Below are 23,842 nucleotides of genomic sequence, written 5' to 3'. Positions count from 1 at the left end.
CAGATCACAGTGTTCTATCAGTGAGATATTTTGCAAATATTATGACAACTGAGTGGCCTGTCATTTGAATCATTAAAATTTGCCTCCAACATGTTTCTAAAGAGCACATAGTAACCAATTACATAGAAACGATAGACACTGAAACTTATATGTGTATATACTTGTTTTTATAAATCTAGGGGTAGGGAGAAATTTGGTATTTTGAACCTATGTCTGTATTTATATTTTGGAACCCCACCTTCCCTTTTAATGGCAGGGCCTGTTTAGAAGTGATACGAGGTAGAGCTCTGAAGAAGGCCTGTGCAAGCATTCTTTGATGGCTGATTGATTTGATCCCCCCAACTGAAAATTCAAACTGAAAGACAAATTCAGTATCAGTCAAATATTTATTTTCCTCTCCCTTCTTTTCCCTTCCCTTCATCAGCAGCAGACTGGAAGAAAAACTAAAATATTCCTAGCCTAAGTCAAAGCTATGAGCTCCTGCTTGCACTGTATTTACTCGACCACTAAGATCCTTTCTTGTCCATAAATGCACATGCTTGGGAACTGGCCAAGCTGAATCAGTAGTTAGCAAGTTAGAAAGTAGCAGCATACTGATGGTGTAGACAAAGGCACTAGACTTTCTCTGTTTGTCTGCAAACACATAGAACTAGCCTTAATAACATTGTGATATTTTAAGCAAAAATGTGGATTGTGGTGTCAGGGTTGTTCTTTCTTCTTCACTAAAAAAATGTAATGCTGTATTACTTAATTAGAATCATAGAATAGTTAGGGTTGGAAAGGACCTCAAGTTCATCTAGTTCCGACCCCCCTGCCATGGACAGGGACACCTCACACTAAACCATCCCACACAAGGCTTCATCCAGCCAGGCCTTGAACACTGCCAGGGAGGGAGCACTCACAACCTCCCTGGGCAACCGATTCCAGTGTCTCACCACCCTAACAGGAAAGAATTTCCTCCTTATATCCAATTTAAACTTCCCCTGTTTAAGTTTTAACCCGTTACCCCTTGTCCTGTCACTACAGTCCCTGATGAAGAGTCCCTCCCCAGCATCCCTATAGGCCCCCTTCAGGTACTGGAAGGCTGCTATGAGGTCTCCACGCAGCCTTCTCTTCTCCAGCCTGAACAGCCCCAACTTCCTCAGCCTGTCTTCATACGGGAGGTGCTCCAGTCCCCTGATCATCCTCGTGGCCCTCCTCTGGACTTGTTCCAGCAGTTCCATGTCCTTTTTATGTTGAGGACACCAGAACTGCACACAATACTCCAGGTGAGGTCTCACAAGAGCAGAGTAGAGGGGCAGGATCACCTCCTTCGACCTGCTGGTCACACTACTTTTGATGCAGCCCAGGATACGGTTGGCTTTCTGGGCTGCGAGCGCACACTGCTGGCTCATGTTCATTTTCTCATCGACCAACACCCCCAAGTTCTTCTCTGCAGGGCCGCTCTGAATCTCTTCTTTGCCCAGTCTGTAGCTGTGCCTGGGATTGCTCCGACCCAGGTGTAGGACCTTGCACTTGATTGATACCTGGGCAAAAGGACTACAATTCATTTCATGTTCAAAGTTCAGCATTTCTTGTGGGTTCAGCACCCCTTGTTAAGGCCTCCTCAGAGTGTCAGCTATGGGGATACAGCTCAGGAAGAGATAGCAATATTAACTAAGCTCCAGTGAGAAGCATATAGTACAGGACATATAACATATGACAAGGTCTTCAGCAGAACTAAGCACCCTCATTTTAATTTGCTTCTGTAGTCAACATTTATTCTTTTAACAACAATGAAAATCAAGTCAATAAGGTACCTTGCTTGAAACCATAATCATTCTCTTTCTGTCCTGTAGCACATAGAAGGCTATGCATATGTAAAAATGATAATATTTGCATCTTGTAAGGGAATAGGTGATAAGAGTATTTGATTTTTTCATTCTAAACATACTTGTAAAATTAATATGATAAGTTTGCAAAACAGACTATGTGATGTTCACTGCTGTAATTGAATTTTTCTGCACAAACTTAACCATTTTTTGGTATTAGGTCTTATGAAGATAAAGATTACAGTATTACTGTTTTTCATAAAAATTATTCTATAAAGGTTGTGGAACTTCAAGATCAATGCTACCACTATCCCAATAACATGTTTAAAAATGCAGTGCCATAGTATCATCAACCAATCTGCATCTTATTTATGCATCATGCACCAGATCATCTGTTTATGTAAATCACCATATTTTTGCTGAAGTTAGTTATTGTTAGTGGTATATGCCAGCTGTGAATATTCCTGGGGATGAGCAGAGAGCATAAGAAGTTCCTGACATGAATGCATGCAAGCCTGTTATTATAAGTATGATGTTAGAACAGTGTTGCCAGCAGGCACTAAAAGAAGCATTGATAGATTATTTTTTTACTATACAAGGTACTAAGAGGGAATTGCAGAATATCTATCAAAATATCATAGTTCCAGTGTTTGTAATGTGATAGCTCCCTGGTACTCTTTTGGAACACTTGAAAGGGAGTGTTTACTTTTCAGAGTGTCTACAATACTTAATACAAGAACTGCATCAAAGCTTTTTATGATTTACTAGTTGTTTTCCTTTTAGAAAAGTTGTTCCCTCTCTTTGTTTATTTGAACAGGTACATCAGATCTGAGAGGTCAATAATTTTGATCAATTTCTGCCTGTCTATTATCTCATCAAATATCCTTATCCTGGTTGGACAAACTCAGACACATAATAAGGTATGAGAATAGATTATATTAAATCTGCACTTAAATATTAATATGTTTGTTTTATTTGTGATTAACTTAATTACAACCATTTAGTCCTGTACTCACAGGACTCAGCATTTTTGGTAAAATATTAACAGACAAGGGAAAATATTTACTATCTCTCATAATCTCTTTTTCTCCTCCAAAAATCACTCTTGATATTGTTCCCTCTGGATAAACTGTGTTCTCTGCTGTAGACTTGTATATTTTATGACTAAATTTCAAAGCAAAAAGTTCAAAGACTCAACATCAAAAGGACAAATTCTGATTCATTATAATAGTTGTAATAGGATTGTGCTACAGTGTTTTTGTCTTTCTATTAGCTCACTGGTACTAGAAAGGCAAGTAGAAATTGCTTAGAAGTCAGAGTACTACTCTTGAAAATGTACAGAAACAGACATCATAACAAGCTGGAGAACATTAAAATGTCTAGCTGATGTAGCTATAAGAAAGTGATAACCCTGCATACCTCACTTAGTGATATATTGCTGATTTATTACTAATGTTTTCTCAGACTCTTTCTGAACATAGTAGTTATTTGTCCCTCTCCTGTAGAGCAGGGCTGTGTTTTGAGGCATCACCTAGTGCCTAGTGATGCTAGGCAACTTTCAGAAGTGATAATAAGTGGTTTCTTAAAATTAACTATACATACATGACAGCTTGGATTAGAAAACAGGATGTAATTTGTGAATAGGGCAGTGTATGATAAAATGCTGCTAAGTTTTGGAGTGAGCAAATATCTGTAAAGTAATTTCTTATCCCACTGTATTAAACGGCTTAATGCACTGCTCATCTTAATTTTTCCAGTATCTAGTGAAATACGTTCATCATCTGCTATAGGATAACTAGTGTTTCTACAACACACCTACAATTAAACATTTATTCTTTTCAAGCAAATACTTAGAAAATTAGCAGCCAGAAGTCTCATAAATTCAACAGAAGTCACATAGCTGTACTTTGCAAAACATACTCCAAATATAGTAATTTCCACATAATTTAACAAAATTATTAAAATTAATATATTAACATGCTTAAAAGTTTTGAATGCATGTAGAGATACCAGGGAACAAAATACACATTTGCAGAAGAAACCCACATGACTCACAGATTTTATTCAGGGGAAAAAAGTCAGAAACGCAGAAACAGCTTCAGACTGCCAGAGTGCAGAAGAATTAAGCCTCTCTAGAATTTCAGCACTAACATGCATAGTAATATATACTATTTTATTATGTATTTCAGGAAGAAATATGATTCAGTAGCTGAAAGTTCCTATATATGTTGCCACTGTGGAGTCAGGGTTTGAGGGCATCAGAACAACTGTGTTTGATAATATGAACCCTAGGCATGCTGGCAGCCTTTCTCTGATGCTTGACTCAGGGAACTCTGAACAAAAACACACCTTAATCCAGTTCCTTTCTTTTAATCTTAATCTCTTCGAGCTCCCTCACTTCTGCTTCCTGAACTCCAGAAAGTAAAGATCTTATACTGACTTATTTCTGAGACATCAGATCCTAAAAATGTAGGTATTCAGAGGAAATAATTGACAGAAAAACCAACACATCACAAAGTTTACATTTTGAATATATGGCCTAAAAGATCACTCTAAAATACCACTTTCTACTACACTCATCTTCTTTTTGAGTCTGCATCTTGCTTTTGGTACATGTACCACCTGGGAGTACCTTTAGTTAATCAAAGGCAGAAGACATTTTTTTATACCAAGGAAGATGTTCCTTGTTACAGACCAAAAATCTGCCACTATGTCCACAGATATGTGAATATATTGCAGCTCCAAGAGGCTAGCTTTGGAGTGCACCATCAACAAAATGGCCACTGTTTAGCAAAAACTTATTTAAATAAGCAGTCAGATCCAGGCATGATTTCAATATGTTTGTAAGTAGAGTTGTGTTTTGGCGTCAGAAGTATTTGAATGCAAATTCTGAATTTATTTTCAAGGGTCATATATGACCAGACAGTGTTTGATTTTTAGTTCATAGATCTAGATTGCAATACTGACATCTGTAGGAGAAATTGTTTTCATTTAGTTGAGCCGGAAAATTAAATCTGCAAATGGGAACTCCAGAAAAGAAATCAGGTTCTTACCTATGGATTAAGACAAAAAGCCTCTTAGATTTGTTTCTGAGATTTTATTATTTACTAGAAATCAAAACATTTGAGTTCTTAGCATCTGAAAATTTTGGTAGAAAACCTGGAAATATTTTATCAACACATTGTAATATGCAAATAATCAGAAATTGTTTCCTGAAACAAAGCTGAGGTGGTGTTTTATGGCAGGAATATAAACTTAGAACATAAGCATCAGAGAAAAATTGAGAAGTACAACATGCCAAGTTTGAGAGTTTATTTACTCTGTTCTGTTATCATTCTTCATACTATTCTCATATTATTGGGGCACCTAATTAATGTCCATATGATGATGCTGATATTCACTCAAGTTGAAGAATGTCCCTTTTTTACATTATTTAGTTTGGCTTTGCTTCTGAGTTTAAGTTGTTCTCAGCTGTATATTTGTGTATATTCCCTTTGAGAATAGATGCTTACAAGTATCATCAAAGCAGGACAGTAGTTGTACAGTTGTACAAGCTGAACAGTATGTAAATTGAAGATACCAAAGACATAACAGCATGTTGTCAGTCCTAGCAAAAGGCATATCCTGAGCACCTAAAACACATAACATATACAATTAGTAGTTTTGCTAAATGCACTCTAAACCCACAAAAAAAAAAAAAACCCATAAAATTTTGTTGATGATAAGATTAGAATGTAGTTTTCTCTATATGCATTAAATACTGCACCAACTACTTTTATTCATTTCAATGCTATTTTATCTCCAGGATATTTCTATGGTTCATTTTAGTATGCCCATTGACAGCTGAGACAAAAAAAAATAAAATATCAAGTCTTTTGGTCTGTATAAGTGTAAGTTTACTTTCTGTTTTGTGTAAATCACAGATACTTAGCATGTTCGGTTTAGCTCTATCCTTCAAAGGCTGAGGATATCCCTAATGTTTTTACAAAAACTTCTTTTAGTATGACTGAGTTCGAATATTCCACTCTCTTTGGTTCAACTCAGTTTTGCCTTTTTCAGTAAAAAATACCATGACAGATGGCAGAAACGGATTAAATATTTACAGAGGACATGGAGAAGCAGTTTAAATTCTTCAAAGCTACCATAGTGTTTCCATTTCTAATACTCCCTGTTTAAAAGTGATTTTTTCCCTCCAGTTTCAGTAACTCAAGGATACCAACATTAGACGAAAGGTCAAGGTCAGGGGGCTTTTTAGCTTGTTTTAGAATAGATTGTGATGGGAGGCATGAAGGGGAGAATGGTTTCTCTTGGAAGGTTTGGATTGGGATAGCAAAAAAGCCTTTTATCAACAGAAAAGCCTTGCTCCCATATTTCTTCCTAGCCAGAAGTGTTGTGCATTTTATTGAAGGACCCAGCTGAGAAATGTTCTGCTTTTTTCAGTATGTTTCCCCAAGCCTTTCAAAATGCAGAACTTTATTCAATGCTGTTTCAGACACTGTAAGAGATTTTTGTTTTGTCAGTTCCTGTTTTGAAATACAGATCACTGAAGCCCGAATTTCCAAGAATATTATTAAATTAATTATGTACCTTTTTTCAATACACTAGACGTTGTACTAGGCATGAGAAGCACATTAACTTACTTTGGTATCTCTGTATTTTTTTTTTTCCAGTATTAAATGTTAGCCACATAATCATATTTAAATTTGACAATATGCAATATATGTACACTGGAGGTAGCCCTTTAACAGCTGAATTTAGTTGTAATATTGAAATTAAGTCTCCTGAATCAAGGAAGGGTAACACTTTTCATGTATAACCTAACTGTTCAAATATCTGTTATTTCACAAATACTATGAGATGTCCCTAACATGTACAAAAGCATTACATATTTACTTTGAAGACACTGACAGTTTTCTTTGAGCACATATCTAGCAGTGATTTGTAGGTTTCCCTGTAATGTAACTCTTGCTATACTATGTTTTCTAATGTTCTTCTTGCCATCAAGAAAAATGGTTGCATTTCTTCTATATGTGGACCTCAAGCTATAAATTTTTACTGTGGTTCTGATCCCATTTAATGAATAGATTCTCTACCCCAAATAAGTTATTAATTAATATTATGTGGAGGTTTTCATAAATTCACTTTCCTTTTGAATACAGCTGGAAAATACATTGATTTTTTTCACAGTTCTGCCTAGCTAAAAACACATTAGCTGTTTGATATAAGCAACTCTTCTTTACCTATTTTTCCTGTGATGAAAACAAAGGTTAATGCTATTTAAAATAAACCATAGTATTCATTATACATATGGAAAAAATTATTTTATACATTATCTGTTTCTGAGTGTATTTAATCATTCCTCGCTGGAGTTTGGGTTACCTGTGAGAAAAAGGCATATTTTTAGAAATGTCATAATACTGCACATTTTGTTAGCCATAGTCAGGTTTCTGCGTGCCTAGCAAGGGAAAATGCTAAGGCACAAGGCAAGATTTAGCAACCCTTATAGTCTGTGTCACCCCCATTTAATTGTGGCTTTCAGTTTATTATGCTATTACATTTTGGAATTCATCTCTTAGACCATATCTGAAGGATATGCAAAAGGCATATCATGACCACCTAACACACATAATATAAGCAATCAGTAGTTTAATAAATGCATTGTAAACTCTCAAAAAAAACTTTAAAATTTTGTTGATAAGATTAGAATGTTCACTAAATAGCTGACTGGATGAAAATAACCCCACTGTAGTCTTTTCAATAGAAGGTTTAGGCTGAAAGAAGCAAATAGAAGTGGAAAGGAACCGAGATGCCACAGCATCCCATTCCCATAGCACTCTGAAGCAGCTGACTGTGTAACTAGAGCTCCCTCAGGTTTTGAGAAACAGTGGGTGGCGGGATCCCCTGAGAACCCTGCAAATGTTCAGGTGGTACTAATGCTGCCTCTAACCATGTGGCTCTTGCCCCGTATCTGCCACTGCCTTACAGATGCAGGCATTGTGGCAATATATCTCCTAGGAAACAGCGGGGGAGTCCTAAGAGCAGATGGAATGAACAGAGAAATGATGCTAACACAGCATTAAGGTTGTGTTAGAAAATCAATGAGGAAGCAAGGAATTTAGTATGTCAGGCAGTAGCACTCTGTGTTTTAGGTCTTGCCTGGAAAACTTCAGAGGAATACCCTCCATTTAAGCAGCTGAAGCCTGGGAAAATTTGTCCTCCTGTTTTCGCTAGTATCCAACTTCCAAATTAACACCTACTCTGCTGATTGTCATCTCTTTCTTTTGTAATAGGTTTTTGAACAGCTGATTCAGGGGCTCTGGTGTGGGTTAGCCATCACAGAAACACACCAGTAAATAGGTCAGCAGGCAGCGTGCACTGCATCAAACACGTCTGCCTGCCTCTGTATTTGGGAACTCAGAAACAATTAGTGGGAGAAGACCTCACTTAACTAAATAACTATTACAGGAATAGCTTTGTTTAAGCATATTTTTTTACCATACCAAATTCTGGCAAAACCCATTAACATTAGCTGAATTAACTACTTGCTTTTAGATTCTCAAGAGAACCTCTGGGAGCAGATCTTTCTTACCCAAGATCAGTAAACATTGTTATTCATGCTACTGTTACAAATCTCAGAGGAAGAGGTAATATTCTTCTCAAAAGCACCTGGCAGTCTCTTTCTCAAAAGACATCAACTTGATCGTTCAGTATGCTATTTCTAAACAAAACAGACATTTTGATTGTAAGCGGGTTAGACGGAAGAAATTACATAGAAAGTAGCAACATGTGTTCTCTGACTCCAATTCCGAGAACCTTTTCAAGGGCTTTGTGAATGATTTTAAAATCACAGAATCGTTCAGGTTAGAAGATCATCTCACCCAACCTCATTTTCAAGGCAGCTGTAAGGTCAGAATGAGTTGCCCAGGGCTTTATCCAGTCAAGTCTTGAAAACCACCACATGTAGAAACTGCACAACTTCCTTGGAAGAGTTGATTCTTTGCTCGGATGTCCTCATGGTTACAATGTTTTTCCACATATCTGGTTTGGAACCTCCCTTTGTTTCAATTTATGCTCATTGTCCTTTGTCATCCTACCACACATCACTGTGAAGAGCCTGGCTTCATCTTCTCATTGACCTTTCTATAGGCACTGACAGTCTACTGTTAGATGCTTTTGAAGCCATGTCTTCTCCAGGCTGAACAAGCCCACTTTCTTCAGACTCTCCTCACAAGGCAAGTGTTCCAGATTCCAAACATCTTGGTGTCCTCTGTTAAACTCACTCCAGTTTATCAAGTCTTCCTTGTACTGGGCAACCCAATTGTATTGGACACAATATTCTAGATATGGTCTAATAATGACAGCTGAGCAGAGGAGGACAATGCGTTCCTCAGTCTCCTGGTTCTGCTTCTCTTGCTGCAAACCCAGATGCTGTCAACTGCCTGTGCTGCCAGGGGAAATTGCTGACTCATATGCAGCTCACTGCCCATCCCTCAAACATGCCTAGCTTTCTCTGGATGGCAGCCGTGCCCTCCAGTGTATAGACTAGTCCCCCCAGTTTGATGTTATCTCCAAACTGTATGAAGAAGCATCCATTGCCTACTCCAGGTCACTGACATTTAAACATATGCCCCTGGATACACCCATGCAGTATTTTGCTTGTTATCTGCCTTCAGGTAAGTTGCTGCTCATCAGTAATTAATTGGCTGTCTAAGCCAACGATCCGACTAGTTTTTCATCACTTAGCTGTCCATTCACCCAGCTGTGACCTCCTAGCCTGCTTACAAGAATATGGTGAGAGAATTTGTTGGAGATCATTTTAGTGAGCTATATTTTGAAAAACAAAAGTGATGTTGGTTTGGAAATTCAAAATTTACCAAGGCTTACCCATGAAAGACTTAGGCTGTGTTTGACCTGTGACTCATACTGGTGCCAGCTCTAGTGTCTCTCGGTTGTTGAGGGTCTTCTCCCATCCACCCAAACAACCACACATTGCATGCATGTGCTGGGAAACGTTGCACAGGTGTAGTCTACTCCTTTCTCCCTGGTTGTGGTACTGAGTTTTGTGCTGGCATGTGTGCCTCTGCTGTTCTTCCTTAGCACAAAAAACAACATAGCTGACTTTCCTGACGTAGCCGTGTGCTGTGCTGCTCTTCCCAAAATGGTATGGTTTTAGCTCCTTGCTCTCCAGAACCTGTTTAGAGTAGTTTTTTTCTTCTAGAATTCACCCCCACAGCCCTGAGGAAAATAGCTCATTCTCTCACAAACACCTGTTTGAATCACTTCAGACAATCTGTTGATGACTCAAGCAGCTATTTTGGGCTTCACACCTTTTTTATACTTCTCTTTTGCTTATTTGTTGAATTTCAGTGGAAATAGAAAAGCAGTCAATGGGAAGTATATCATCCTACAAACAGTTAAATGTTCATGTCTTTCAGTTACATAATCTTAGTCTTAAGAAAGAGAAAACCACAAACTCTTCTAAGTGGCAATAGTAAAAAGGATTTTTAAATGAAGATACCATAGGACTAAACTTCACACGACTGAATGGGTTAATTAATAACGAGAACAACAGCAACACCAGAAATCAGCATTCAGCTACTTTGTTGTTTTCTTTCTTCTATGAAAGCTGAATTTCTTTCATGGATTTTTGTGTGTGGATTACCATTTATAAGAATGTAGGCATAAGAATCCATTTGTCACATAAGCCAAAACAGATAGAGAAACACAGTAAGATGTTTTTGATATAGATATCTGGCAAAATAATACATTTAAAAAATACATCTCTGAGATAAATGCGATGTAAATCTTATGACCTACTATAATAATTGTTACATCTTTTTCTGTATAAAAAGATGAAACCTGTTAGAAAACATTATTTCTTTTAAAATACTATCATTTTAAGGAACAATAGTGTAAATTTGGTGCAAAGATTATCTACCGATTGTACTGTATTTTATTTATACTTCCCTATAATTCCCTGTTGTGTCTGTATATTTTCAGGAACATATGGTATGGTTTAACCTTGACATGCACTATGAAGTTTATTTGTACATTTTTTACCTTGTATTCTCCTAGGTCAGAGTTTTTAGGCCCCTGTATCTTGCAGTTAAGTCAGGGAGAGTGTTTTATAAGGGAGTGACTATTGGATCAGTCTGATTCTCAGACTGGTCTCATCAGAAGCTATAAAATGAGTATGCTCTCCTTAACACTACATACCTTGCTCTGTAAAAGCTATGGGTCTCACTCCTGTGATCCTTACACATGAAAGTATTCCCTAGCCCTGCCTTTACTTTAAAGATTTAGAAAAAGTGCAACATAGATGTTGGGAGAATCAGGCTCAGAGGTGTTTTAAAAGTCAGTGTGAAAATGAATCTTGGCATTTGTATTTGTTGCTTATGGCTGAAGTAAGCTCATTTCTGAAAACAGAGCTTGCTAGTGAATCAGCTCACTTTTTATGCTGGAGTCCCTCTTGCTTTTGCAGCAACTAAAAAGAAACCCAAATGTGAATCACGTTTTGCTAGATTCAATCAAAGTAGTCCAGGGTGCTGTTTGAACAGCAGCCCAAAACAGTCACTTCAGAAGTACAAGAGTCTCTGCCCTGGGCAATTGTGAGTTCACCTACCTTGTATCTTATTAGATTAATTTGTGGTTGATTTTTAAAAAAATAAAGTTCCCATGAGATGATTATTGTTCTCAGGTGCTCAGATTAAGGCCTGGGTTCCAGTGCCTATGCCCAGACCTGTTTATTCATTTCATATTTGTCTGCTTTAATAAAAATAAAAAAAAAAAAAGACAAAAAAAAAAAAACAAAAAAAAAACACCAAAAATGAAACCAAACAAACAAAAAAAGTGTGACAAGAGTGCAAGAGTGGATTTCAAGTTTCTCTTTCTTTCTCTCTCTCTCTTTTTCCCTGTGGATCTTTTTTCCTGTCTACAAGTAGCCAGGCTTCAATGGGAAAAGCAGAGTTTCTTTCCCATTTCTATTTTTTAGCTTTTCTACAAGGTGAGGTTAAGTGAAATTTCATGGGATGTGGGAGAAGCAGGATGTGAATCTCTGTTCCAGACCAAGGCCAACAATCAGATGGAAAGCCAGTGATGATCATACAAGATCTGACCTTTCCTGCTTTTTCTTTCTGAGAAAGAAACTGTGATCACTCTGTGCTGAACTCATTGAAGTCAGCATTCACTAAATATGGTCTGAGTGTATTCATTGCATCATATGAAAAAGCAATGTTGGTAGATGCTGTGGATCACATCAGAACCTTGTCATGAGACAGATGCTTAGCTTATCAATTAAACAGACTGCTAGTATGCCTAGGGACCCAAAATTATGCACCCAGAGATCCTTTTAGTGCTATTGAAAAATGCATGTAGTGCCTTTAATTTTAGACCTCTGCAAAAACATGACCTTTTTATATTTATTTCCATGGACATACATGCTTATTATGTTGAGTCTCAATGAGTCACACCTTCGACATCAGTCCTGGTACTGAAAAATTTGACAGGAACTGTGTTTCAGTATTTTTCTCTTTTGATGTTTTTGTCAAAATTTATATAAAAGTGACATTGTGGCTGAATAAGTAGGCATATTTAATAAAAATTATGCTCAGAATAATCTTTTGAAAGAGAACTGTAAAGGTAAATTTGCAAAGCATGCATTTGGCTATAATCATGGACATTTTTAACAAATGTAATTGTGAGATTTCCAGAACCCTGCAGGGAAGTGTACATGTTTTGTAATAAAAAGGCCTCAAGCTGTTTAAACTGATAGAATTTCTGAAATGTCAAGAAAGTTCAGTTTTCACTAGACTTCTGGGTTTAAAAACAGGATGGAAAACATGTTAGTGTCTCTCTCTTCTGAAGAAAACTGAAATGTATCTGGCACAAGGAGTCCAGCAGTTGGAAGGAAGTATGAATAAGGTTGGCACAAAATGTTGTTCCATTAGTAAGTGGTTACATATCTGTCTCTAATTAGTAGTATGGCATATAATTTGTGCTCTATGCTCTTCATTTCATAAAAAGTCACATCTTCAACCTACCCCATATTTACTAAATAGTGCCTTTAAGCTAGGAAATCTAAATGGATTTATTATTCTTTAAATATCACTTAAAGTTAGGTAAAGACTCAGAATGACAATGGCTTCCTTAACAAGCTTAACTAAGCCATACAGGATATAAAGCCCAATGTGTTCAGAACCTACAGCTATTGAAACTTGGTTTTTAAAAAGATGGAATTAATTGTAAAGCCATTGTTATTTGCATTATGATTTTACACTTCTTATATTTAAGAGGGTTTTCAAGGCTCTGTCTTCTACTGCATATCCTCTTATGTCAAGTCAATCAGAATTCAGGCTTGAATGTTAGCAATTTCATTATTGCTATAAAACCTTAATTTTGGCACTTTGTTACCTTTTAAAATAAATACAGAATAATACTAATGTTTCACCGAATTGAATGATCCCACAAGGCATTGCAGTTGTACTTACAATGGAAGAAAAATGGTTTTGCTAGGAATCATAGTTAGAATTCAGTATCAAGGCAGAATTAATGATGGACAAGAACTGCTGCTAGACTCAGTTTGCCTCTTGTAGCTATTCATAAACCTCACCCCATAAAATCTCTCCAGAAACAAATTTGCTGGAGTTTAAGCCTGATCAGGTGTCTTGTTTCCATTCATTTCTAAAGGATACTTCCTTCTAGACAGAAGATTCAACAATAGTATCTAAGACCAATAAAAATAGATTTTAGTAAGATTTTTAAACCTTAGTAAGAAGACTCAATCACATTCCATAAATATCTAAAGAATATTATCTGTCCTAGTTAAATATTAGCCATTAAATGATAAAACATGTCTTTTAATTGTAGGAAATTGTCAATTAAAGATAGGAAGATTTCAAAACTTCAAGTTGTGGCATTAATCCCAGTGAACACACACGGCCAGTAGCAAATGTAAAGCCTGAAATGAATCAGAACTAAGCCAGATTTTGTTGTTTTGCGGTTGCCATGGTTCGGAGCATGCATACAAGTTATTGATACAGCTCAGCTGACACTTGTTATGCCACAATAACTTGGTTGTGTGTTTGAGCCCCTGGAGGTCTCAATTCAATACTTAAGTGAACAGGTATGATAAATGAAGCAAAGCCAAAGAAGCATTTTGAGGTTTCTTTGTCAAAGAAGCACTTTGCAGAATTTCCATTCAAGATATGTGTATACTGTACCCCACACAACTGGACTTTGGTATCTCTCAGCATTACACTGTATTAGTGTTAAATAATTATTCATATGGGCTTTGCTAATCTCAGGTCATGCTCCCTCTGTTCTCTACATTCAAACCTGTTCTCACATGTCAGCTAGAATCACAGAATCAGGACTGATTTGGGTCACTTGGATTCATTTGTCCCTCCTAGAAACTGGTGAACAGAGATCTGCTGGTGTGCTATGAAAACTTAAGCTTCTGTAAGGAATTTATCTAAGTGGTGTTGAAGGAAAGGGAATAAAAAATGGATTATACTGAATGCGCAAAGCAAGTAGCCTTTCCATGCAATCCCTGGAGCATTTCTTCTACTTCTTGTTAGGCTCACATGCACAATACTCCCCTATGACAGCCTGGTTCTCTCATCATGGTCTACTAGAGGCTTTTGTTTTCAAGAGCCTCTAAAATATAAGAATGGATCTATCATAAAACATTACCCACTTTCTAAATAAAGTAACAAAAAACTAAAAAACCTTGTGCCTTCCGGCATCTGAAAGGGGAGACTGCTTTCCTACAATGATCTAAGCCTGTTAGTACGATTGTTTTAGAGATGCTGCTGTGTGTACAGAGGATGTCACTGATCTTAGTGGTTGCCTCTGCAGGCAAAGTTATCTGATCTGTGCAGGTCACAGAGCATCCACTAAGTGAATTCCCACCACAGGAGCAGAGAGAATACAGATAACTTTCCAAAGGTAATTTGGCTATGTCATGTCATCTAGGGCATAACGACTATGGATATAGTCTGGGAGATTTTGTATGAGGTGACATCTATGCTAAGTATATAATTCATAATGTAACATTTTATACTTGCTAATTTTAGTTGCCAGGAGAGACATTTAGCATTAATTATTAATTATTGTTGTTGCTGATAAAAATAAACCTATCATTGAGGTTCTGTGAGTATTTCTAACATCAACAAATTTTCAAATTGATTTATTAGCTGATATAATAATTTCATATTTCTCCCTCCAGTCAGAACCCCAGCTTATTTCATGCTTGCCCCTCCCATAGGGAAAAACTCAAGTAAATATATCAGCCTTTCACTCTATTCTCAGCGTCAGCACATCCAGATCTGTTAGCTCGCCTATAGAAGCAAGGAGTGACGGAAAAAGGTGAGGACTCCTTCAGCTGTAGTAAGACTTTTCAGCCTCCATTTCTGAGCATTTTAACCTTAGAAATATTAACTGGTACACAGAAACAGTGGATGTTATGAAGAAAGGCTGGATGTGAAACTTTGTCAGGTAAAATGGAGAAAAAAAGATGCTATGTTTCTACCCAGAAGCACAAGTGAGGGTATTATAGACTACAGGGAGAAGCTGTGCTAGAAACAGTAGCGCTGTGAAGGGGACAAACTTTCCTTTTACCGATCACACTTGAGTCAAAACAAAGAATTTATTTTTTGCAGTAGCAGAAGCTCCCAACTGGTCTGGAAGTGTCACTCACCATGCACTCCACATGTTGAGTTGATTAAAGCAGTTAAATATGTAGGTCTCACAAGCTGGTATGCCAGTGAAACAGATTAGAAAAGACAGGTCACAACTACATTCCTGACATTTAGGCATTTAGGGACTTCTGCACAGGACTTCTCCATTTTCAAATAGAGAAGGTGGCCTACAGAATGCAAGTTTTACCTTCCAATCATGTAGGTTTTCCTCAGTATTTGAATGTCACTGGTGTGATTTTCTGGTGATGGTGGGGTGCTTTAACTCATAAGAAATAGAGGTGGCATCCGACTACAGTATTCAAATCTTCAGTGGCTTTGGCCAGCTGGGCAGGTTTGTTTCATGGTCATTTCTTACACAGGAGCCCATCATGTTCCTAGACCACTGGGGGGGTTGCCCAGTGCTTCAGCCTGGAGTCTGACAAAAACAACTTCCCCAAGGATTTGCAAGTTAGGAGTTATATGTTAAAATGCCACAGATGTGGCCAGGCAAGTGGCCACAATGAGTGAAACACCTTTTTTACTTTCCCTAAGATACTCCCTGCTTTGTATTAGATGTTCACTGATTTTAGTGCATGCCACAGAGATAGCTCTGTGCCAGATAAAAATCCATCTCCTCCCACTGAGATACTATTTTTTTTTTCTGCAGATATTCTCTTAGTACATACTGTTTTACATGGGAACTGTTTGCATCCCTTATACGTTAATTTTTTAATATGAGACTCAGTGAGACATAGAGCCAGGGGTTAATCATGTGGTTAGCCATGCGGTTAATGATTTAAAATAACTGAAGGGATTTTGTTTCCTTTAAAATGTTACTAATGCATTATTTATTAAGTCATAATTTGTATATAATAAAATGCCTAGGCTCAGTCAATGATAATTACGTTACTTAGGAACAATTTGAAGTCATGCACATTGAAAACAGTATAGTAGCATTTGCTTTTAATCTGAAGCTTTATGCTAAACATCTATGTTTCTTTGAGCTTTATGTGCAACACTGCATTTTTGCTTAATATTTTTATGGTTATTTACCTTTCAAAATAACCAAATCTAAATTGGAACAGAGCTCAAAGCACTTTGGCAAAAGATATGCTAATAATTTCCAATTAGGAAGAAAAAATTTCTAAAAACTACGATAATGTGTTACTAGCAATACAATTACACTGTCTTTAATCGTATGCAGTGCCTTCCGGGCCACAAAGAGTCTGAGGGGAGAACAGCAGACCAGCATATTCTGTAGACAAGACAGCTACCTGTTCTTATGCTCTTGAACACCAATTCCAAGGGAAAATCTTCCTTGTGAAAGCACAGCTGTGGTACCACTGGCTTTGTGGAGAAGCTGGTCACAGTAAAATTATTTCCTAACTGCTGTGAAAAATGAAGGTCACTTCTTATGCAGGAGTAAGGTGCTTCTTGAATTCCATAGGCATTATGTCTGTCACTGACTGTCAGAAAGGAGGAGAGGAGGAGATTCTTCCAGCCAGGATGTCTTCAGTTAGAAGTGAAGAACCACTTTATACAGCCCCTGTTGTGCAGCATGGGAAGGTCCTAGTTTTGAAGACTGCATTTTCTTTTCCTGTTGTCTTCTTGCAAGAAGTGCTCATAGTGAGTGGGGATTTTCCCTTCAGGCCTTCATGTGGGGGAAAAAAAAAAAAAAAGCTGTTTTGAAATTAAAAATTAAGACAGTAAAATGTTCGTTGCACCATTTCTTCTTTCTTTAGTTCTCCTTTCTTTATGTTTTCTTCCCTTCATTTCTTTTATCTTCTTTCTTCATTCATTGTTTGCCTTGCGTTTCGAATTTATGATCTACTTTTGGCCTGCACTTCCTCACCCTTTCCTTTATTTGGCTTTGCTGATGCTGTTTCCTTGTTTGCCATCCAACATTCTTATCAAAGCCAACATGTGGGAATTCAGGGACTTCTACACATTTGCAAATAGAGAAGGCAGCTTATAGGATGCAGACTTTACTTTCTGATCATGTAGGTTTTCTTTGGCATTTGAATTTCACTGGAGAACAATTTTCTGGTGATAGCAAGGCACTGAAACTCTTAAGAGAGGCAGCACCTGACTACAGCATTCAAATCTTCAGTGGTTCTAGCCAACCAGGCAGGTTTTATTTCCAGATCATTTCTTACAGAAGAACCTACCCACTACAAACCTGGACTGTTGTAGGGTTTGCCCAGTGCTTCAACCTGGAGTTTGACAGAATCAACTTCTTCAAGGATTTACATGTTAGAAGAAGGAAAGGTCCTTCTCTGTTCTATACCCCCGCCTCTCTTTTGCTTCCTGAGAGGCAAAGATATTCCTGCTGATTTTGTTCTCTACAGTTCTTGTCCGCATTTTCACCCTGTTGAAGTTCTCTGCCTTGACTGTCAAGCTTCTCAAGAGATAATGTCTTTAGAGTACTCTCTTCTGTCATTACCTTCAAATTATCAAATTCCCTTTCTCAGGGAGGATAAGCTGAACATTTCAAGCAGAGTCATAACACTTGAATGCAGTAGTTCTGCCTCATAGACAGAAAAATGAGAAATAAAGGAAAATGTGGTTATGAGATGTGATAGCTCAGTAAGACTCTCATCATGTACCAGTGGGACTTACATTGTGTGCAAGCAGTTCTCCATTGCTGTGCTTCTCAATAAAAAATGCTTTGGCTTTCTTTCTGTTATTGAACTTTAGTTTAAAAGACAGTGGGGAGAAGAAATTGTATTACTGTATGTTTATTATAGAAGTATACTATGCAATGCTGTTGTATATAGCATTTCTTACATATTGTCATAATATTATTAAAGAGGCTTCCACTTAAAATTCACTAGCCCTAGCTGGGGGTTATATCCTAAAACAAACATCAATCTAATGCATCACTGACACTCTACCAACCCCATGGCACAGAGCAGGCTTGACAAACAGTCTTGTGCATAGGTACAAGAGCAACCAATGATCTAAAGCCTTGCTGTGAAGCCGCTTTATAAAACCATTCATTCTGTCATGCAATTGCTCTGTTCCTGTGTGGCTTTATGCTGTTATAGGAAATTACAATATGTAGCTTTTCTTTGAATTCCCTTTGGTAAGCTCAATGGCACTATCTCCTGTGCTATACTGGTATCTTGAGCTCTCTGTCACCGTTTAAAGTAGGCTGCGTGATTTTTCATTAATTTACGACTAATATTTCCTTTTAAAAGTAAAATCTACCTTTACAAAATTGTTTTTTTTTCCATCAAGTAAAAGAATTAAACATTTTAAGCAGAGAAAAATGAACTCAGTAAAAAAAATAAACAGATTGTTCATTAGACATCCACCTTCCAGGCTGATCTTCAGCCTTTTTATCTCTATGCTGTCACAGGCTGAGAACATCAGATTGATGCTCAGAACATCATGTCACTTCCCTGTATCTAGCTCTGTATCTATGCTGTATCTACCAAATCTACCTTTAAAAATTCGTGAGAAACTATGGGCTGGGTGAAAAACATTAAATGGGGCTGGGTTGTCAATTGGCAGCCAGTAATGCTTGCAAAATGGCAAGTATAGGGTAATAGCAGAACCACTTAAAACCATCACAATCAGCACACATAGGTATGAGTCACTAGATAAAGTTAAAAAGAGTGAAAATCAAGCCTGATGTCTAATTCAGGTCCTTTTCTTCCCTTCAAAATGCAAACAGGCCACAAACCCTCTGTTGCCTGGTTAAGCACTTAGTTTACAATTGCTTTCTATCAAGCCCTCAGCAGAAAGTAGCTGGAAAATACAAGCAAATATATCCTTCTTAATTTCTTCCAGCTTCTTGTCAAAGACTAATAGAATGGGTGCTGTTCTTTTGGTTTCTTTAATTTCAAATATGGGATTCATTCCCTCCCAACTCTCATTTAGGGGTAGATTTTCCATACAATGCTTTTTAAGCTGCACAATGCCCCCAGATTATAAAGGGGGCTGTGCAGCATAAAATCCTGCAGCGCTTTGAAATTAAGTTTAAAACCCTGCAGTGCTTTGGAAATGATGGATATTTATTCAGCAGTATGTGTTGGCATCAGAGTGAAGAAAGCCCAGAGGAATTTCGCCAATACAGCTGGGACATAACTAAGGTGTTTCACATAGGACCTATCAAAGAAACACCATGTTGTATTGCTAACGCCTGCCAAAATAGCATATGACACACTTGATATACTTTTAGATAATGTCATCAAAGACTAATTGTGGCAGATGCAACACTGAAGCAAAATGTTTGTTTGTCAGAATATTAACCTCCTTGCTTGTGGGATGCCCTTTGCCTTGTATATAGCAATCCCTAACTGTTGGGGTTTTTTTTTCAATTATTATTTTAAAGCTATATTTTCTGATGGGAATGTTTTCAAGATACAGAATTTCATGGTGGTTTTGAAATGAAAAGGTCTAACAATTTGTTACACAACTGTAGTATACAGGACATTTAATCAACAGTATTTGATAGATGATAGTGCCTGCAACTGAATTAGACCCTAATTCTGAAGTTAATTCTTTGGAACCTCACCAAAGCTCTGGGAACTGTGCAAGAATTCTGTTTAAGAAAAGCCTTTTGTTGTAACGATTGTGGCATTGTAAAAAAGCTAAAGTAGCCATTATCACCCAGCTCTATGGCTCAGTTAGTTTTTAAATCATTGTTCCTGATCAAAAATTTGTGGTTCACATACTTAACACCCTTATGGAAAAGTGTTGTATATTTCATTCAAAATGGTATTGCCATTATTCGTTTGTTGGTTGGGGTATTTTTAAGTAATTTTATTTTAGACTTTTGGAGAATATTCAGCGCATCTCCGGAAAATACACAGTTCCAGAGCAGTTTGGAAAAAATTCTAAAGAACTCTGTTAAGAATGTTTCTTTGTGCATGTGTGTGTGAAAATATTCATGAACGCCTCTGTGTGTATGCTGATAAATGCAGGATTTTCCAAATAGGAATCAGTTGTATAGTAATTTTGACTTTCAAATACATAACTTCCTTTGATTGTAATGGAATCTATGAGTATGTGTGAGAGTAGAATACAGTCCATTAGCGATTAAATCTACCAGCTTCATAACCTGAAGTCAAAATGCAACATCTTATTGATGCATTTCCAATATGAGCAAATAATGAAAACAAAGGGAATGTGATAAATACATAGATAAAGAAATTAATGAAAATATCTGAACACAAAAAGCATGAAGAACCCACAATGTAGGCTACTGAATCGAAAGGCAATATGTTTTTTTCTATGTTTGAAGGTATGTTTGAAAAATACTAAAATGGTTATATTCTTTTGAAAACCTAAAAATATATCCAAGCCCTGTTTTTTTTTAAATATTACAATATTCTAATTGCCTTTTACGGCATTACAATAATTACGATATTACTAGCGTACCTCATTTGAGGTAAGTTAACATTTATTGATTTGAACAATTAAATTAATAATAATTCTTCCTTATTTTAGAAATATTTCAGAGTTCAAAATAATGTTTAGCCTTTTAATAAGGCTGGCAGTGGTAGGTGATGTCTTTACTGTAAAAGCACATTGGTGATTTGTCTGCGTTTTTGACATCTGGTTCATGTGATTTCCTGTATCAGTCGTCTCACATTCATGACGTTTTTGTTAGAAGTATCAGCAGGTATTAAGACAGTAAGAAGCTGTGAGCATATTACAGGTCCCTTAGCAAGCAGCTTGAATTGGATCTTATTTTCCGCAATGGTACAGTTGCTTTTCAGTGAGCTGAAAATCAAGTCATGTCTTAAGAATTCATGACATTATATTCAGCTGAATTTATTACTATTTCTATTAAGTTTTTCTGTGAACAATCACAATACTGACAGGGCTGCCATGTTAACATTTTTAAGCAGCTAGTGGGGTTGATTTGCCTACAGGCTCCCAGGGGACAGTGGGTGTTCCAATCATTTTACAAAAAGAAGTGACAGGCTATGTTCTCATGAGTGACTGTGCCACTTTCTTTATACCTCCAGATTCTTCCATCTCAGCAGGAAACTTAAAATTTTATCAGAAACATTAGTATACATTTACAATGTAAAATTAAACTGATTTAACTTTAACTTTGCAGCTCTTCAGTTACTAACTTGCCATGTATAAACACAAGTCCATGTGCCAATGAAAGACTTAACTCAGTACCTTCTCTACCTTTAGGGTAGAACTGGTTGATTTATTTCCTAATCTAACTAGAGGGTTAGGCATGATATTTAGCATTTAACCAGAGACTTTTGCTAATAAGACAACACTAATAACTTTCCCTCTTCTTAAAAATACTAGTATGCAAGCACACTAGTCATCAACTCTTTTTGCATCATAGCATCATAACTTAAAACAGTTGACATTACAGATGTTATATACAGATACAGATAATATAATACAGATATTATAGACTATCTGCTTTAAATTTTTTTCTATTTTAAGCATCAAGCAAATTTCCAAGGGGTATCTTCCCAATGATAAGTGTGAAATATTGTTCAATAAGCAGTAGTCTAGACTTAATGAAGTCAGCAAAAATTCTGTATTTAGTTTTAGTAGCTTCATGGGTTTGCCCTTTGTGGTAGGATTCAAGCACTTGAAGTTGCTGCCTATATTAAAAAACTAAATCTGGATAGACTTGGTTAAAAATATATATGTACATATGTATACATTAAAAATCTCAAGACTTCTAGAATACAATTTCAAACTTGCTGCAAAATGCACCCTCTCTGTGAAGCTGAACTGCTTCAAACCTATGTATGATAACAGAAACCAGATATTCCCCCAGGTACCAGCTCTGAAGGGCCTGATATGTTCTCTGTTCTGAGAAGACATCTAACCTGCAGTGACAGAGCCAGCTTCTTAACAAAAAAAAAAAAAAAAAAAAAATCCCCCAAAAAACCTTGACACTGCCTCTTCTTTTTTTCCCTCCGGGAGCCAAGCTCTGGGTGAAGAAAGTATAAATTCATAAATTCCCACCATCAAGCTTTGTACTCGAGGTCTTCCACTTAAAATGTGGTGAAGAGTCTTCTGCTTTTCTGAAACCAGTGAAAAGTAAAACTCAGGACTAATTTATACAAAGCAACATCTGTGGAATTCAAACGCTGGCTTGAGATAATTTACATTTTTAAAAATGTTTTTCCCTTCTGATCCTGTGAAACCAAACTGCCTGTCAGTAACACCTTCTTAAACAAACATTATAACATTTGTGCATGAAAGTGCTGATATTAACTATCATTCCATAGCAGGAATGTGCCATTGAGTAGAATGCAATCATGTTTAGAGAATTTTCAAGCTTGCCTGAATACAGCTGCACTCCTCCAGCAGCAGTTAGTCTGGTCCTTGGTCAGAGACTTGTGTGGAACAGATGGTGGGAGTATGGTGCTCATACAACCCCGTGGTGCATCCAAGGATGCCTTGGTATCAATCACAGCTTTGCCTCTCGCCACGAGGAGAAAATAACTGTAGGTCCCCCATTTTTCATGCCAACTGGTCTGCAGGCTTAAGTGGTCTGTTCTCTGACAGTGGTTTCTATAAACATTTTGTAACAAAACGTGACCTCTGAAATAGCACACTTAACACATATGTTAGATTTGTTTGTATTATTAACCACAGTGTTAAGTTTAATTTAAATGACAAAGGTCACACTGATAAAGCTGCCTACATTCAAATTCTTAAGTTTTTTGTCATTGCACTCTTTCCCTTGTGATGTACTTATGACATACTGTGAGGTGAAGAAATATACTTCAAAAATGTGAACTTTCAGAGTTGCATTTTGAGCCAGAGGTCTTATAGATTTCCAATCACTTAAATAGTTGAAAAGTATCATTTAAATCACAGAAAGATAAAGCTTGGCTATAGATTGTACAATTAAGCAGATAAAAGCAGTTAGCCTTATTAAACCTGATTTTCATATATCACATAGCATGAAAGACAACATTTTTTCACTTTTGTATGGTCTCACACTCATTCCAGGGTTATGGGTAGGATTATAGCAGATTTTGAAAAATTACTGATGGATTTAGTACGTTTAATGAGCATGCAGTATATGGCTTCTCAGCCTTGGCTGACATTTTGAAATCAAACTGCCAGCAGTGAAATCTTGTCAGGGCTGGGTTTTAGATTACTCAAGCTTTCATGATTAGAGTTTTTCGTACATAATGTCAAGTACAATAGTCTGTTAAATGCTAATTGAGCATACCATTGTTAATGCAATAGCAGCACAGAGAATAGACTCTAGAGAGTTTAATTTTTTGCTGACTTGGAATTTAACTTTATTATGAACTTTATTCATAGTTCTATTCCTGCGTGCATAGAGAAAGATCTCTGCAGTTTTAAAACGTGTGTTTTAAACTGCTTATAGTGTATATATTA

General features: G+C 36.9%; 1 protein-coding gene across 1 annotated transcript in view; it reads left to right on the top strand.

The window, feature by feature from the left end:
* Window positions 1-23,842, top strand: part of ADGRB3 (adhesion G protein-coupled receptor B3) — a 478,713-nt gene that overhangs the window by 378,401 nt on the left and 76,470 nt on the right. The window contains exon 19 of the mRNA XM_065681454.1: window positions 2,629-2,731. Coding sequence (XP_065537526.1) covers window positions 2,629-2,731 — 103 coding nt within the window. The remainder of the gene's footprint in view (window positions 1-2,628; window positions 2,732-23,842) is intronic.

Source organism: Lathamus discolor, chromosome 5 (assembly GCF_037157495.1).
Source record: "Lathamus discolor isolate bLatDis1 chromosome 5, bLatDis1.hap1, whole genome shotgun sequence".
In the NCBI taxonomy this organism is placed as follows: Eukaryota; Metazoa; Chordata; class Aves; order Psittaciformes; family Psittacidae; genus Lathamus; species Lathamus discolor.
This window is presented reverse-complemented; position numbering and strand designations above follow the sequence as displayed.